General features: G+C 30.2%; 1 protein-coding gene across 1 annotated transcript; it reads right to left on the bottom strand.

Moving 5' to 3' along the window:
- Positions 1-28: 28 nt before the first annotated feature.
- LOC111698698 (uncharacterized) lies at positions 29-14,057 on the bottom strand. The gene is made up of 3 exons (XM_023469103.1): positions 13,769-14,057; positions 1,360-1,618; positions 29-174 (listed from the first exon to the last, which is right to left on the bottom strand). The coding sequence occupies exons 1-3, from the start codon at positions 13,921-13,923 to the stop codon at positions 106-108; spliced, it is 483 nt and encodes a 160-aa protein (XP_023324871.1). The 5' UTR covers positions 13,924-14,057; the 3' UTR covers positions 29-105.
- Positions 14,058-19,411: the final 5,354 nt, after the last annotated feature.

Below are 19,411 nucleotides of genomic sequence, written 5' to 3'. Positions count from 1 at the left end.
TAGAATTAAATTATTTACAATTTTTAAATGCAAAGTGATTGAATTGATCCATGGCATGGGCTAATGAATGAATGCCGCGTTTAATGAAGACGACTTTTTAGTGTATTACCTATTTCCAATATCTAAATCTTCAAGCGCAGCATCAGGAGAAACAATTGTACGAACATCATCCGTCTGATCCAATATAAACACAGTGTCGTCTTTGCTCATTACACAAAATTTGTGTCTCAAAATAAAGCTAAAAAAGGCCCCTTGCAGGGGCTAATTTTCGTAGACAAGATCTACCAAATCGAGTGTAATTTCGAAAGTTAGAATAGAAACTAAGGGATTTAGACTCAAGAATAAGCTTTTAAATGTCATCCTTGGTTTCCCAGATTGGTCAACTCTTTTCGTTGAATCAATGTATTATGATTTTTTTCTCTTTTCTTACACTGCTGTGATTTAATGTTAAAGGGACTGTAAGCGTAATTTCAAGTGACACTCCGCGTAATGCATGATTCACAACGGTACCCACTAAACCTTTGTTTTAACAAATATGAATTAGATTTCAATGTTTATTATTTCTATAATACTAATCATACTAAATTTTGACTTTTCTACTGAAAGAAAACATATAGGAATTATCACAATTAAACACTTTAAAACCCTAGAAAAACCACAATATCTTTCATATTCATTGATCAGATAAAGGTTTCCAAGTTGGTACCGTTGTGAATCGGGTAAAAGGGACACAAAAACTTTTCTCTCTCCTCCTGTTCTGGTAAAATGCAGAAATGCATTTAATCTTAAAAATTTAGATTTAATTTGAATCCATTTACCAATTTACAAAATTTTAATACGAAAAATCCTCGGTAAACCTTTTTTTTAAGTACTTGGCGAAACCCAAACTCTTCAGTTTTTATTAATGTTTATAATATTTTAAGTAGAAACAATTTTACATAGAGGCGAACAGATTTTAAAGTTTTAATTTCAAAAGAATCTAAAAGCTTTCAAGTAATTGTATAGAAATAATTCTTTTTAAACTTTAAGAGTAAATTTTTTATAAAACAGTGTTTTCTAACCTTATTAAAAAAACCTTTGGCATTAAAACACAGTTAACACTATTTTACTAGAAACCTTGATATATTGGTAAAAAAACTGAACAATTGCCTTAAATTCAATGTATATTATATCTTTGCAGCTTGATGTTGTAGTCATTTGATATTTCAAACTATGAACACTGTTAGATCAAATAATTTAAGTTTGAAAAATCAAAGGTTTACAATATGAGGTTGCAAAGTTATAAGAAAAAGAAAGTTTGAGTTTGTCTCCAAGACTCAATTCTTTTGAACGAAAATGTCTGTGTGTTTCATAAGTTTCCTTGTCTGATATTGATTTCTTTGTTCCATCTGCACCCGGAGCAAAGGTTCCGTCCTGTGAACCCGGAGTAAAGGTTCCGTCCTGTGAACCCGGAGCAAAGGTTCCATTCTGTGAACCCGGAGCTAGATGTTCTTCGTCCTGAACCTGATAATCCATCCCTGCTCCGGGTACATCGGAATATCCAGGGAACAGCAGGGTTTGATCCTCATCCTCTCCAAACTGCTGAGACGGATTAGATTCAGGTTGAGGTGTATCCAAACTGAAAACAGAATTTAAAATTTAAAAAATCATTGATTTGATTTTCATATATTTCCGATTAAAAATGTTAAAAAACTGTTTGCTATAATTTGCATTAATATAATTTCGGTATAGAAAGACAATTTGTTTAAGGTATCGACAAATGTGTATTTGCCAGCAGCTTGAAAATTGATTTTTTAAGTGAAATGAGTCAATGCATAATTGCTGTGTTTTATTTAAAGTCATAAATCGAGACCACCGGGTATATCCCACTGTAGTAATAAATATAAATAATGTTTTGAATAATTAAGAAAAAAAAGGTGAAATTATCTAATTATTCTGATATAATTTACGATATAACAAAGATAGTTTTTCTCCAGTATCTTCCCCAATTAAAATATTGGATATTTTTAACTTTTAAATCTGCGTCTAATACGTTCCAAATTGACGTCAGTTTTTATTCAAAAAAAATTGTTGAAACGTTTTATTTTTTTAAGAATTGAAATTGTTCTACGTTGCTGGAATTTATAAATTGAAACACAAACAAAATCATTTCCAGGGAGGATTATTTTCTTTGAAAATTATATTAAAAATAAAAAAGTTGGAAAGTTGTATAAGAAAGTTTAAACATCGTAATTTTAAACAAAAACAACAAGATAAACGTTCATTCACACCACGCATTAGTATACAAAAAATGGAATAAACGAATATATTGCAGGTTTTTATATTGGCCGTTAAATTGAATTTTGGAATTAAATCGTAATATTGAAGCTCTTTCTTAAATTATTAATAAAGACTGGCAAGAAACTTTTCCAATCATTATATCTTTGTAACCTGAAGCTTCAAACCTTAGATAATTATAAACTTTGGAATAACAACAATCATCAGTTTAGAAAATGTAGGAGTCAGAAAAATAGAGTATTGTACAACTTATTCAATTTTTTTTTCTATTTTTTTATTAACAAAAACAATAATTTTAACATTTTAACAAAAAATTGATAAACTCTACAATGTATAACAGATGTGATAAATATAAACATAAAGTGAGTACAAGAACACTGTGGAATAGTATAACGCAATATAGCATTACTGGAGTGTATTCGATGTTTTACAGAGCAAATAGTTTTCCTTGTAACTTATTAAATCACTTATTAAGTTAAATTGGTTTAATTCTTCTTTATCTCATGTTCATTGGACTATATAAAAAGGACCAAAGTCGTCTTCACATTCCAGAATATTCTGGTTCTCACTTTTAACATTCAACATTTAAAATTTTAGTTCAAAAACAAAATAAAATAAAGTTAGATTAGATTAAGATTAAATTATTTTAATTAAAATAAGAATTGTTTCTTATTTCGCATTGATTAAACTAACATTGTTCATTGCAAAGATATTTGCAAAGTTTTGCAAAGTTTGTAAGTCTGTCAGAAACTATATAAAGCTGCAAAAAATTGTAACAATTTACAGAAGTGTCGAGAAAAAAGCCCCCCCCCCAGCCCATCTTTATATCAATATTTCTTAATCCAATCAAAATTATTTAGCTAGTTTCATAGCTTTTATTAAAGGGACTGTATTTGTTTCTGCAAATAACCTTGTATTTATAGAATGGATTGTCCGATGCACAACGGTATCCTTTAACTAAATGTTCAATGTTCTCTTTAAAACTGAATTACGCGGATTATTATATAATCTAATTCTAAAAAAGAAAAATATTGATATCTTCCACATTATTACTCAGCAAATAAAGATTAATTTGGTATTGTTGTAAATTATTTTGGATCACTTGAAATTACTTCTACAACCTTTTTTAACACTAATATCCAAATTTTTGAAATAAAATAAAAATAAAATATTTCGTAATGTTAAATAGATAGAGACATGTCAGGTCTTACAGAGCTTTTGAGGCTTTTTAGCTTCACAACTATTAGCTTTCAAATCTAAATCTCAATTTCAAATTAATAAAACAAAATATCAAAAATGGGAAAGATAAAGCTCCTTAAAATGTAATGTACAAGTATTTTAGTAAATCTAAGTGACCCTATATTCCATGCAAAGATGAATCCTTATTCTGATCAAAAATATTGAAGAATAAAGATAACATCGATTTCTGACTCAAAATATGTTTTTTTTTTCTGTAAATATCTCTATGTTTGCTATAAGCAAGAAAAGTTCAATCCATTTTTGCAGAGAAACCACAAATGAAAGTAAACAGTTTTAAAAAACAAAAGCGTGCATATCTAATTTATATTTGTTCAGACAAAGCTTCTAAGGGTACCGTTGTAAATCGAGCCTTGTCATCTTTTCCATGCAGTGTTACTTGAAATTACGCTTACACTCAAATAAAAAACTGAAAATTGGGTTGAATCAAAGGAATTTTAGAAACATGTTTCAGACTCCATGAGTTAAATTTCATTAGATATCTGGTCAAACGTATAGAATATATCATGTTGGAAGTGTGGATGCTGTCCGATTCCGTCCAGATGGAAGGCCATAGGGTTCACATGGAGATGAATAAAGGCCAACAACTTCTTGGTGATCCCCTTCGCGCCTGCAGGCATATTACCGGGGTAAAATCTACCAGGCAAACCAATAGAATAATAAAAAATACTTTTCCCAGGATTTTAAATTTTAAAAAAATAGTGTTTTTTATATAAAGTCTCTGTTTTAAGAACTTGATGCAATTTAATTAGAACCAGGGGGGAGGGAGCAAAAACTTTTCGCTGAGCCACAATTCTATTGATCTCAATATCAACAATGTAAACTTTTAGATGCGCGAAATCCGCCAATTTTACCATTTGATTAATGCTTGAATTTAAGTTTATCATATAATTCCTATTCTGGAAACCTAAAAAAATAAAATAGTCACACAAAAGGAAGGGCTGAAAAAAATATTAGATATTTTTTTTTTTATATTAATCCAATGAACACTTGACATTAACATAATTTTTCTTAAAGATATCTTATTATAAATTTATATTATTATCATATTATATTATTTTTATATTAATCCAATGAACACATGACAATTACACAATTTTTCTTAAAGATATCTTATTATAGATTTGTATATGAAGATCCTTCATATTTTCATAAAATGCTTGGCGAGAACAGAATATTGAGAGCTTTTGATGACTTCTAAGTAAGACAAGAACCAAAACATCCAATAAACAAATTTGTGCGTACTTAATGCAAAAGTAATTATTATTGTGAATTTCTCAATTTTTTCTCATAAGCAAGAAATGCGCAAGTCACTTTTGTATAGAAACTGGCTTAAATGAAAGTTAAACAGTTTAAATAAACAATGACATGGATATCTAGATCATTCTTGATTTGTCAAAGCGTTCAAGGGTACTATTGTAAACCAGACAGTGCCATTTTTCCACCTAGTAGGACAAGAAGAGGGTAGATCTTATCATAGTTATACTTCATATTTTCATCAAATGCTTGATGAGAACAAAATATTGAGAGCTTGACATGTTAGGACTGCAAAGTAAGACAAAAACCTCAAATAATCATTTTTGTTTTAACTGAAATATCAATGATTATTTACAATTGTAATCTTCTCTACAAAAGTGACTTGCGCATTTCTATACTGCAGGAACATATGTAGGAATTATCAGAACTAAATGCTTTTTAAGCAAAAAAAAACGAAAATATCTTTCACGTTGTTGATCAGATAAAAATTGTAAGGTTAGTGTTGTGAACCAGATATTAAATCCCTATGGGGTTCAGAGTGAGAATCAAAAATGTTAAAAACACGTTTCTTTGCAATTGTGAAAACATTAATAGAACTAGTTTATTACTAATTATATCTGTTTGTTTGTTTGATCATAACTCAGGCACCCCTTAACCGATTTGCCTCAAATTTTGACTGAGGAACTCTGTTTAACCATATAGAAATGTTCGTAGATTGGTTTTAAATGTCTAAGTTGAATAGGTAGGTTTTTGAACTTGTAAAAAAGAAATAAAAATGGATAGCGTATCCATCTAATAATGTACAGTTAATTTCTTGATTCTCTAACGTCACGCTTTTAATAAGAAACCAGTTATTAATGTTTTTTCTAAAAATATAATTTTTCTATCAAAGACGTATCTCATTGTATGGGTTTTATTCAAATTTTAAACTCATTCTTATTGTTTCTTCAGGGATTCCTTTCAGCATGAAATTTATCAGTTCAATTTAAAGATTTCATACAGTGTTTATACACTGAAAACAATTACAAGTTTACAAGTAAATAAAAAAGCTGTTATTTGACAGATTGTTTCCGTGTTTGTGTGTATCTAAGCTGTTTAAAAGCTTCACGGTATACTAAACCCCATTATTTCTTCGGTCAGAGTACTGAAAATCATTGAAGTACACACCGAAAGTTTAGTTAATGTGGCTTGATAGAAATCAAAATGAAACAATGAAAAAATGGTAACTTGAAAAGCAGCAGTTTAAAACTAAAAATTGGTAAAAATGACCTAGTAGTTTATATTACATAGAATATATGAATATGATTAATTTAACTACATATCCCTTTTTCTAATCCCAAAACAAATAAATGTTGAATCTTATTGGAAAATATCCGATTACGTCCATCAATCCGAGTATACAAGATTATTCTTTTTTCTTATTTTCTTCGATTTTACAATAAAAAATTATATTGGTAGATTAAACGTATTAGTAAATCTGTGTAACTTGTAAAAAAAACATCTAAAAGTACATGGGATATCTTAAAAAACGTAGTCGAGGCAATTGGGCCTAAATTTTCACCCATTTTCCTCTTTTGGATAATAGAATTGTTGTTCCATTAGATTGGAAATTTTTCGTAAAGAAATTGAGTCTTTGCCACAAACTCAAATTTTCTCATCCCTATATCTTTGCAAACTAATGATGTAAGATAAAAGGGTTAGAAAAGAATATTTTGTGGCAAAAACTCATTTCCTCATTAACGTCAAGAAAGGAAAATTGGTTTAGAAATGAGGCTCTGATATTAAATATTGTTTTAATGTTTGTGAAGTCTCATCTATTATTGGTGGATATAACCTAGGTGTGCACAAAAATTGTTAAATTTTTCCCCACCTGTAAACTCCGGGTCATTTTAAGTACCGGGCAGACTTTTAACCAACTAGTGCAAGCTGTACAGTACAATTATGGAAGGCAATAGAGTAAGCTTTGAAGTAAAATTGCAGACTATGGAAGGCAAAGCAGGACGGTACGCCAAACCAAAAGTGCCCCCCCCCCTGAATTTTATGTTGTTAAATATTTTAGTTTTCAATCCAGAATAATTTTCTGTTTGAAAATAAGATTTTTGTATCCGCCATGAATGCAATATAGGGAAAATTAAATATTATATAATAATATTTTATCAATGACTGAATAGATATTTAATTGTTATTGTTCTTCATGTTTTCAAATTTTTCTCTGCATTCGGAACTTTTGTATGGAGTATTGTTAATCTTGAAACTCTATCTCGATATACAATTTGGAGTCTCAATTTGATTTTTTAAATTATTTGATTATTAGTAAAAAGTAGAAATATTCTGCCGTGAACAGATGTAATGTTTTGGAACGGGTTGTATAAAAAAGTTTAACTCTTGTAATATAAGTAGGTAATTATAATTCAGTCATTATTCTGTTGTTAATTCTATTTTGTTTTCCGCAGATTTCTTGTATTACATTGCTAGAACAGGACGACATTTGTAGAAAATTGACAAAATCTGCCAATCATTTATAGAAAATAAAGAATTTTTGGAAAATAACAAAGAAGTCAGCGTCAATTCTATCTGACACATTCTTTTAACACTAAGACTAAACAGGCTGGTGGCCGTTCGATGATTTCCCCTATCTCTAGTTTTTTGCCCTTGCATTATAATTTTAGCATTTAAGAAATATTAATTTAAATGTCTTTTTTTCAATGCAAAGGTTACAGAACGGTTAAAACTGGACGGTCGGTGTTAAACAATCTAAAATAGCCTATAACTTTTTGTTATTTTAAGCTACAGTTTTAAAACTTACATTTTTTAAAACAATGGATTTTAAAACATAAAAGACAATTTGTTAAACCCCTGCACTAGCAATCAACCCATTTTAAAGAAAAATATTTTTCTATTGTTTTCCTGCTGTCTCTGTTATTCCGAATTGTGAAGTCGGGTAAATTAAATCTAAAAAATAGAAAAATAATTAGAAAAATATTTGTTATCACAAAATTAGTTTTTTTTTCTGCATCGTTAATCACAATGTTTGTAGACTTCAGAGCCGGCGATTTAAAAAATTCAAGAAAATACGACTCAGGTCTAAACTGTTGTTGAGCCTTGTTTACGGTAATCATATCGCCCATACCTGAAGTTTACATACCTTGGTTAAACACAGGAAAGTTAAAATTCATAAATATATGAATATACAAACATAGCGCATATATAGTACATACATAATAATTATAAAGTACATATATGGTACATATATAGTACATACATAGTACATATATAGTACATACATAGTACATACATAGTACATATATAGTACATACATAGTACATATATAGTACATACATAGTACATATGATACATATATGGTACATGAATAGTACATACATAGTACATATATAGAAAGTGAAAACCGGAAAATAACTGATTTTGTCACGTCTTTTTAATTATTTAATGTCGCTGAAAATTTTGTAATTTGCAATTAAACAATTCCTAAAAAAGTTCCCTAAAAATGTTTAGAAATATACATAGAGAATAGAATATATAGAGAGGAATTAAAAGAATCTCTCGGTATGAATTTTTTNCAAGCTAAGATTTTCTATATATTATATCTTTGCAACCTGATGGTTTAAACCTTTGGTAGTTCAAACTTGACCTAAAATAATTTATAGTTTGAAATTTCTAAGGTCTACGACCTTGCAAAGATATGGGCAACGTTTCAATTTCTTGGTATTAATATGTACTTTTGTAAATTTGACCTAAATAGTACAAAAAAGTGTGTAATATTTTTTACCTGACGTCTCTGTACATGGTGTCCGAAAACTGGAATGGTGAAGACGACAGTCCGTCAAAAATCCGCGAACTTATTTCCAATCCATCCATTCCTTCCTCCTGGGCTTCCCGCTTTTTTCTGTTTCGTTTATTCAACACCAGATGTCTCGGATTGTTATTATCACTAAAAGGCATTCCACTCTTGTTCTTAATCAATGAATCAGTTCTGAACAAAGTCTTCGTAATGATTTTATTAAAATCAGCGGATCTTTCGAGATTTTTGATGCCCTTGCTGTTGTTGCTGTTATTGTTGCGGCTGTTGGGGATCGTTGAGATCTGAAAACTGAAAACAAGCACACTTCAAGGCACTTTAAGGCACTTTAAGGCACTTTAAGGCACTTGGTTTCACTAAAGTCAAGTTTAAGTCCTTTTAATTTTCTTCCAATCAGGGGAGACCTTTTCCTCTTTACACATTAGGGTAATAAACAACAGAAAACTCACAATTTTTGTAAATTTGTAGAAGAACAAAATGTTAATTTTTAATCATAAACATAATAAACACCCCATACAACGGGAACGTCCAGCATAATAATCTTAATATTTGAGTCTTTTTTCTGTCTTAGAAAATGGACATATATGTATCAACTTTTAATATGATGAAATAATAAAAGTTACAAGAAGAAAAAATTAGTTCAAAGGAGTCCCTTTTTAGGATATTGAAAAGCTAACTGAATGGTCCCGAGCTGGAAACTAATGAATGCTATGCATACAAAGAGCCTAAAGCACGAATTCAACTTTTTATTTAAATAATACACACTACCCCAAAATGTGTATGCTCTGAAGTAAAATTAGTATTTTGCCAATTTCTCCTGTCTAACCGAAGCTAGAAACAATCGTGTTGAAGAACTAAAATGTAACTATCAAGGTTTAAAAAAGTATAAGTAAGCCAGTAAGGTAAAACAATGAAGACCGAAGCATTGCAACACACGAAAATTGACCCGCCGGTCCTAATTCATAATTTTAAATATTATCTATGTTTTGTTTTTTAATACATAATTCAAATTAGAACGTTTTTATTTGATATCCAAGTTGTCAAGAGTTAAACTTAATCATACTTATTAGTTTTAAGCTTAGAAAGTTTTAAATTGCATATTTCTAGAAAGTTCTTTTTTGTTTGTTTTGACTAATCTTAGAGTTAGATAAGTTTTAACCTGATCTAAAAACAATGATAAAATAGAAATTTTGATGAAAACAAATTTAAATTGTTATGAAAGTTTTGATAATATTTTGAATAGAAAATGGTTATTTTAGGAATTGTGGGTAAGGGCGTGGTCAGGAATTTGCCAAGGGGGGGGGGGCTCAACATCCATTGGGGTCTGAAAACACCCTGAAATCAATAGGTTTTACTGGTCCTGGGGGTGGGGCTTAGCCCCCATAGCCCCCCTCCTGACTACGCTTCTGTGATTGTTTAAATTTCGATTATGAATGAACTTCAAATATATATAATGAATAAAAAACAACACTCTTGCCTGAAAGTCTAGTTGTCTAATCCCTAATTATAAACCTGATGGTATAAACCCCTGCGATATTTTAAACTATTCAATCAAAAAGAATTCAAAGGTGTCATGAATTAAGTTAGTTTATTATCAATTCTCCCTTTATCTACAAGTTAAGCCAAAGCTCTATTTGTTGAATAATGCTGTACGTTTTTAGGACGGGGAAACAACGAGGGGGGGGGGGACGCATTACATTTTCGAACAGCCATTGAAAAATGGATTTAAAAACATGTGGCACAGTTTAATATTTGTCAATTACGAAAAATTTTATTTTTCAAGGTTTTCCGACATTTTCTAGCAATTTTTTCAACCTACCTTAGACCCGTTTTTCCTCCTGGACTGGCCTTGAAAAATTGGGTTATAAACACGTTTTACAAATTATTACCTTACTATATGGCGTTTTTATAAATACCCCCGGTCTTTAAAGGTTAAACTTTGTAAATCTTTTTAGATAATTGTTGAAACTTTGATCAAAATATTTGCTTTTGTGAGATTTCAGGCTTTACTCTTATCCCCGGGGATCACTGAAGATACATTCTGTACACAATACTTTCATATCTTACACAATACTTTCATATCTTACACAATACTTTCAAATCTTACACAATACTTTCAAATCTTACACAATACTTTCAAATCTTACACAATACTTTCAAATCTTACACAATACTTTCAAATCTTACACAATACTTTCAAATCTTACACAATACTTTCAAATCTTACACAATACTTTCAAATCTTACACAATACTTTCAAATCTTACACAATACTTTCAAATCTTACACAATACTACTTTCAAATCTTACACAATACTACTTTCAAATCTTACACAATACTACTTTCAAATCTTACACAATACTACTTTCAAATCTTACACAATACCTTCAAATCTTACACAATACTACTTTCAAATCTTACACAATACTACTTTCAAATCTTTCACAATACTACTTTCAAATCTTACACAGTAATTTCAAATCTTAAACAATACTACTTTCAAATCTTACACAATACTACTTTCAATCTTACACAATACTGCTTTCAAATCTTACAAAATACTTTCAAATCTTACGCACTACTACTTTCCAATCTTACACAATACTACTTTCCAATCTTACACAATACTACTTTCAAGTCTTACACAAAACTACTTTCAAATCCTACACAATACTACTTTCCAATTTTACACAATACTACTTTCCAATCTTACACAATACTACTTTCAAATCTTACAATATACTACTTTCAAATCCTACACAATACTACTTTCAAATCTTACACAATACTACTTTCAAATCTACACAATACTACTTTCAAATCTCAAATCTTACACAATACTTCTTTCAAATCTTACAGAGTACTTCTTTCAAAATATCTTTCAAATCTAGCACTATATACTTTCAAAAACTTAGACAATACTGCTTACAAAATCTTACACAATAATACAGTCAAATCATACACAATATTATTATTATTATTGTTATTATTAATATTCTTATTATTATTATCATCATTCTTATTTTTATTATAATTGTTATTCAATATCAATATTGTTGCTTAAAAGATAAAAAAAAGTATTTGAGCTTCTTGAGCTGATCATGAACTCCTTGAGAACATGAAAATACTGGAAAGCTGATTATATTTGAAAATAAATCATTCTTATGAATCAGACTTTAGATCCATCAAACTTGTCACAAAAAGCACTCGAGCAAAGTAATAAAACTTCTGTAAGAATTTTCAGTGCATTAACCAAAGTTAACATTTTTATTTTTTGAAATTTTTAAAAACTATTATTTCCTTGAAATCAGGACGGAGGCTCCCTTAGTTAGTTATTATGCAAAATAGACAACTTATTAGAAATATTATTTTCTATATTTTAAATTTGTTTAAAATAACATTCCATCGCAAAAGGCTAGTCTGTTTTAGGCTACGTAACTTTGATTTATAAAAAAAATTGACCCTAAAAACAAATGATTTAAATTTATGCTTTTAACTAAATTTTCTTAAATTTATATAGACCAACGCGAGGTTATTGTAGGTGTAGACTTTTAAATGTTGTGCTTTAGATTTATTATTAATAAAAAGGGTTTAAATGCAATACAATTCAAGGGGGAAAAAATGTTCAAGGGATTTCTAAGAAAAAAGACGATAACTTTTCCGTTTTAGTGACGAATTCGATATCGTCTTTTCAAATAATTCTTTGATTTAGTATAGTGATACCTACTGAGAAAGCTGTAATCTGCAAGAGATCCGTCTGCTATGTTCACAATTTGTTTTTTATGTTTTGACTACATACGGATGTACTTAGTAAAACAAGAAAATTACAGTAAATAAACAGAGTAAACTTGTCCGTCTTCACTGTTCATCTTGCGGAAACATTATAGACACATCTTTACAGTCTTTTACCCTTTTCATAAAATAAACTCTAGCAGACATAATAATATTATGGCTTTCGAAGTTAGGTACTACAATGCTAATTCATAGCAAAGACGATATCCATGATTCGTCACTGAATTCCCATGTTTTTTGGGACACTCTGTATAATATATATATTTTTAGATGACCCAAAGAAGGTATGTTATACAGCCATTACAATTTTTTGTCATTTTTTTAATTCTTAAATTGACAAAATGAGATTAAAATCTGTAAAATCTTAAATTGAAATTCTTTTCTAAGATGCTTATTTAAAAGCTTAAAATACTACAAGATTGACGCTCCCCACCCTGTCAGGACGATGCGTCAGGTTTCTTAATTCAATTCAAATTCAATCACATCTTGGTCTCAAGTCAACAATTTTCAAACTACTGGAGAATTATTGTTTTCCACTTTCTCACTTAAAAGGCACCGTACATATACCGACCAAAAAATATAAGAGAAAGTTAATAAATTAAATTGTAATAGAAACAATTACCGAACTGTTAAATTACCATGTCCTTGAACTGGGAGCTATAAAGTGTATTCAAGTTGAACCAAAATAAATATCACTGAGGATTGAAATCTTATGTGTTATTAAACATAACTTCTCTTATTGAAGAAGTATTGAGCTGAAGAAAAATGTTTATATTTCTTCAATGTGCGTAAAATAAAACAATAAGAGCTACGGTAATATGGCATCAAATTTTCCTTGTCAAGGTTTGCAGTGAATTGAATACATGTGTGTATATATATTAGAAACTTGGTGATTTATAGATTTGTAAAAGCAATATATATTGGTGAGACATCCACACTATACATAGTAATAAAACAAAACAAACACAATAATCATTTAGATAAACAAATATATATATATATCCGAACCAAATAAACAAGAAGTTTGATAAATGAAAATAATTATTACTATTTATTGTCTTAAAGGGACTGTCAACGTAATTTCTCGTGACCCTTCATATTTCACAATTGTATTATTGTTAATGAGATATCCTTGTTTTTCAATGTAAAAATTAGATTATTTTCAATTGTCGGATGGAAGTTTGCGGATTAATGAAATAAACATCTGTTTAGATTTGAACATATTTCAAGATAAAAAACTGATGATAACTTCCTCATTGTTACTCAGATAAAGGTCTGGAGGGTACTGGTTGTGAATCGTGGATGTAACCCTTCAAATTATCTATTATTATCCTATCTAGAGGCAAGTACGTAAAAATGTGACTAACCTATTGTGGAAAATATCTTCGGAGTTTCCCTCAGGCCATACTTTAGCCAGAACAATACAAGTGTTAAAGAGAACCAGGAGAACCAGGAACAATCCTGTTCCACGAGTAAACAAACTTAACATGATTGCTCTTCGTTCTTCAACAAAATAGAGCATTAATATTCTCCTCTTCACTTAGTTGCACAGCATTCAGCGCCCCCAGAGCAAAATTGTTCTGCTCTACATATATCTCCGGAGTAAAAACGTCCTGCTCCACCCCCTTGTCTGAACTGACCTCTGTTTAATTAGTGTTAGAGAATTTAAAGGCTTCCTTGTGAACCCAACTAGAAACGAATGACGTTTCTTTTCTCTAGTTTCCTTGTCATGCCTAATAGGAAATCAGTCTTCCACTCACCATACTAATCCATTCAACTTTCAACCCCCCTACATCCTGCTCCTCCTTTTCCTCCCCTCCTCCTCCTTTTTCTACTTCTCCTCCTTCACCTCCTTCTCTTCCTTCTCCTCCTTCTCCTCCTTTTCCTTACTCATTCTCCTCCATATCCTCCTTCTCCACCTTTATGGTTTTAAGAAATTCTTTAAAAACATTATAAAAAAGTTTCATCCTTTCCTTTTTTTCTCTCTTTCCACTTTTTATTTCCCCACTTTTAAGAACATCTTAATTCTCAAATCCTTTTTTATTTTTAAAGATATGATTTTGATCTTTAATGCTGAGTTTACATTTTGTTTTATCTTTGATTTTCAATTTATTTCATCCATAGTTTTCCTCCTAATATCATTATTCGGCTGATATATATTATGTTCAATATTCCAAAGATCTTGTTCAAAACAAATACTTTTCAAACATGATGAATTTCTAAATTTTACTTAATTAAGAATAAAAAGAAGAAAATTGAAAACTTTTACCCTTTTGTTTCAGAAAACTAGCTTAAACTGATTTTGTTCTTCGGTTTTCCGTTTTCTGGTTTATGTTTTGTCAAATCTCTGTTTTCTTAGATATCTATTTTCTAAAATCTCTGTTTTATAAGATCTCTTCTTTCTCATATCCTTGATTTCAATTAAATCTCTATTTTCTTAAATCTCCGTTTTTTCAAAGTTCTGTTTTCTCGTATCTTTGTATTCTGAGATCTATGTTTCCTGAGACCTCTGTTTTTGAGATATCTATTTTCTGATATCTCTATTTTCTTTAAATCTCTGTTTTCTGAGATCTCTGTTTTCTCTCCATCCCATAAAATTAATTAAAAGATGGTTCTCCTCTACAATAACATTTGCTCGAGTTCTAAATCGGGAAGATAAAAACATTCTTACAAGGACAGATCTGGAGAAAGGATCTGATTACTTGCCTCAATCTCTAAGTTTTTACTTCTTAATTTACTCTACACTTTCGATATTTCTTCATAATGCATTTTCTAAATTAAATATGAAAAGTCTTACACTAATACCAGCCAGGGGGCGGTTTACGATATTTTCTTGTGAGTGGACACGAGCAACATGTTGATGTCAGGACCATGACAAGCTGGGAGTGGATATGAGCAACATGTTTATGTCAGGACCATGACAAGCNTGGGGGATTTGGGGAGGGGGGAGGGGAAAAGTTGAAGTAATGTGAGAGAGTATGACAAACAAAGATGCATTTAGTTTTAAAGAAATAAAAAGGTTCACTACAGTTTGTATGTGTTTAATCTTATTAAAAAAGAAACAGTTTGCTTAAAATCTTATTTTCTAAATCTTTGCACTTTGATTTCAGCTCAGGTTGGTCTTAGTTTCTTAGTTTGAAATATCTTAAAACAAAGACATCAGATTGCCAAGATATGGGAAATATAAATTAGAACTTGAGTCGAGAAATCGGTATAACTTTGTACCTTGTCTAATCGAAAATACAATCGGTTTTTTCAAAAGTTTACGACTTAAATGTTTATTTTGAGACGATAATTTTAATTGGCAAATGTATTTTTTTTACCGCGTTACATGTTGCAAGATTTTATTACATTTTTTTCAGGGTTCTAAATTTAATTTTCGTCTATTTATGTTTGAAAAGAATTTTCTATTTACGGATAAATTTTTACATTTTATCTGATAAAATATTTTTCACTACACCATGTGAACTAGACAGAAGGAGAAGGTTAAATAAAGGAATTAAATGTTTGCCACAAACTTAGATTTTCGAAATTCTATATTTTTAAATCCAATGTCGTAGACCTTAGTAGATATTAATTCATACTATGAATTCTGTCAGATCAAATAGTGTAAGTTGGAAATATCAAAGGTTAACACCATCAGTTTTCAAAGATATCTGGATTAGAAAATTTGAATTTGTAGCAAAGAATCCTTTTTGCGATATTACTGACACGACTTTTTGACCTCGTGTTTGCACGTCTTTATTCTTCTCAATATCTCTTCAATATAGAAGGAGTTGTGATTGAAATAAAATAAAATATTAATCTTACATGCTGTATTCTTTGACCGGTAACTATTGGAAATGATGATTCCTAAAATTTTAAAGAATGGAAACAATTAAATCTAACAAAGAGGAACTTTCAAAATATGTTTTGTAAAAAGTTAATTTATAAATATTCCACTGCAGGTATGATTGCTCGAAACAGGACTGCAAGAAACACATTTTAAAATCCACAGTGTTTTTTATGTGTACAATAAAAATGGGAACGTACACATAAGAACAAAATGGAAAAGGATGTGGTAACCGTAAAATTCAAGTTTGGATTGTGGTTTCCGCATATCATCAAATATTATTTTTAGCATATGTAGCACTTTAGGATTCATTTGATACCAATGAGACATGTTATGAATGTTATGTTATGAATGTTATGTTATGAATGTTATGTTATGAATGTTATGAATGTTATGAACATAAAATATTACAAATACTATTATACAAACAGGTTGCATGCAAGGGTGTAATGCAAGGGTGTAATGCAAGGGTGTAATGCAAGGNCAAATTAAGATAGTTATATTATTCCTTTTTGTTCGGCTCACAAATAGATGCATCAGTGTTCGTTTAGTATCCGAGGAGGTTAAAAGCATTAAATTTTGATAATTTTGATAATTCACATAATAGTTTCCTATGACCAGAATATTTCATTGATTTTTTTATGTGAAAGATGGATTCCATGTCAGGCTCCGACATCCGTCTTGTGTTTACATTAGCGCCAAGAGACAGTACACTGCAGTACAAAAGATGTGTACACTTCTGAAATATCTTTCCTTGCCTTACATCCTTGGTTGCATGTATACACATGTACTGAAGTCTGAATATTGGAGTAAATCCCATATTTGTAAACCTAAACATCCCTATATACCTTAATTCCGTTAATGTATTTATTTAGTTTAATTACGTAACATGTACCATAAAACCAAAAAAAATACATTAGTTGAACAAGATTTTTAAGGAACCTTGAGTTCGAGATTGAGTTGTATCTTTACGATACATATTGAGAAAAACTTATAGCGACGTAGTATTATTGAGGAACCTTGAGTTCGAGATTGAGCTGTATCTGTACGATACATATTGAGAAAAACTTATAGCGACGTAGTATTATTGAGGAACCTTGAGTTCGAGATTGAGCTGTATCTGTTCGATACATATTGAGGGATAGAAATAAGCATAATTGATACAGACTGAGTATTATAGATGAGAGATAGCACGAGTTGTATCTGTACGATACAGACTTAATCATTTTTATAAAGCTCGCCGTTTCATTAACGATCGGTAACGACGTCCCTTCGTTAACGACGACCCTTCGCTAACGATCGTTAACGAAGAGAGGAGGAGAGAGGAAACCGCCCTGAAGAGCATCGGTACTTATCATTGAGCAGTTTTAAAGAAAATATTCAGCACCCTAACAACTTTTTACCTTCATAAAAGACGACATTCGATAAAGTTGCATGTAATTTTTTTCAAAAACGACATTTTTATAAAGTTAGTCAATTCGTTTACAATCGTAACGACAACCCTTCGTTAACAATCATTAACGACGACCCTTCGTTAACGATCTTTAACATATTTATCGATGAAAAAAATTCAAAAACGATGGTTTCTTCAAAAATGATTGTTTTTAAAGAGACAATCGTACAAAAAACGATCGCTGATTGTTTTTTTTAAACTATATTTTTTTCAGAAAACGAAACGATCGTTTTTTAAAACGATCGGAAAACGAAAAAAAACGATTGTTTAACGATCGTTTAAAAAAAACGATTAACAACACTTCAAGCTGTATCTGTACGATACGTATTGAGAGAACTTGTTGGAGTAAGACATTTGCTGCACACACAGGTTGAGAAAAATAATGAACATATATTATTGAAAATAAGTTGATTCATTTCAAAATCTCACAGGTTTATGCACATTCTTTCAGCTCGGGTCGCTTGTGTTTTCTTTATTTTGATTTTGAAGACGACAATTTTGAATAAATTTCTTCTGATAAAATTAAAGAATCAATTTTACGGCTCTACTATGGCTTTTCTTTTAAGAAATATGTTCCTAAACAGCAAATTAGTCTAAAAAATATATTTTTTAAATATTTTTTGTCCGGATTTTTAATTAATTGTAAGAAACGTTTTTATCCGTTTTTTTTAAAGATATTCTAGAAATGTTTCTTCTGCTGGCTGAAACAACTGGTGAAATACTATAACATACAACTTTACACTCCTTTTAAAGATTGTACACTTTAAAAATTTCACATTGGTAACAAATGAGTTTTTCTCTACAATACTGCACTTTCAGCTTAACTACCATGTCTAGTCGGTCTCTCCCTTTAAGCAAAATTTTTAATTTTCCAAGGGACATAAAGTAACTTAACGTCTCTCCGTTGTGGGAATCATAGGTCGGTAATGTTGGTCAAAGGGTGGTAAAAAATATTAAATTGGCAAATTGGGTTCAAGTTGATAATATGTATTTAACCCGGCCAACTAAAGAATGATATCAAGGAAGCATAAACTGTAGGTTTTTATATGTGACCTGTAGGTTTTTATATGTGACCTGTAGGTTTTTATATGTGACCTGTAGGTTTTTATATGTGACCTGTAGGTTTTTATATATGACCTGTAGGTTTTTATATATGACCTGTAGGTTTTTATATGTGACCTGTAGGTTTTTATATGTGACCTGTAGGTTTTTATAAATGTGACCTGTAGGTTTTTATATGTAACCTGTAGGTTTTTATGAAGCTGTGAACACTGTACCTAGGTTACTTTGGTTTCCTGAACAAAATATAAGCTTGCTGTCCCTTGAGTCTGATTCTGTTAGAATAATCTTATTTGTATATAAACAGTATTATCCCCCTACCTGTCATCTTAATCCATTTTTCTTTCTTTCTGTGGAAAATTTGTTATTTTTGCTTCATCATCTAGATATATACTTTGCTTGTCTGTCTATCTGTTTGTTTGTATCCAATAAACGTCAAAACAGCTGAACCGATCGGGTCCAAATTTTGTATGGGACCTCAAGGAAGGTTCATGAATGATCAAAATTAAAAATTATCCTCCAACAAAATTCGATTTTCATTAATTTTTGAAATTCCACGAAATATTTTGATAAATCCGAGAACTTTATTTTTGTGTTTTGATTTACAATGTAAGCAAAGACGTTCAATTTAAATAGAAGATGGGCTGGAAGCAACCTGAAGGCCTT

The sequence above is a fragment of the Eurytemora carolleeae genome, unplaced genomic scaffold (assembly GCF_000591075.1).
Source record: "Eurytemora carolleeae unplaced genomic scaffold, Eaff_2.0 scaffold258, whole genome shotgun sequence".
Lineage (NCBI taxonomy): Eukaryota > Metazoa > Arthropoda > Copepoda > Calanoida > Temoridae > Eurytemora > Eurytemora carolleeae.
This window is presented reverse-complemented; position numbering and strand designations above follow the sequence as displayed.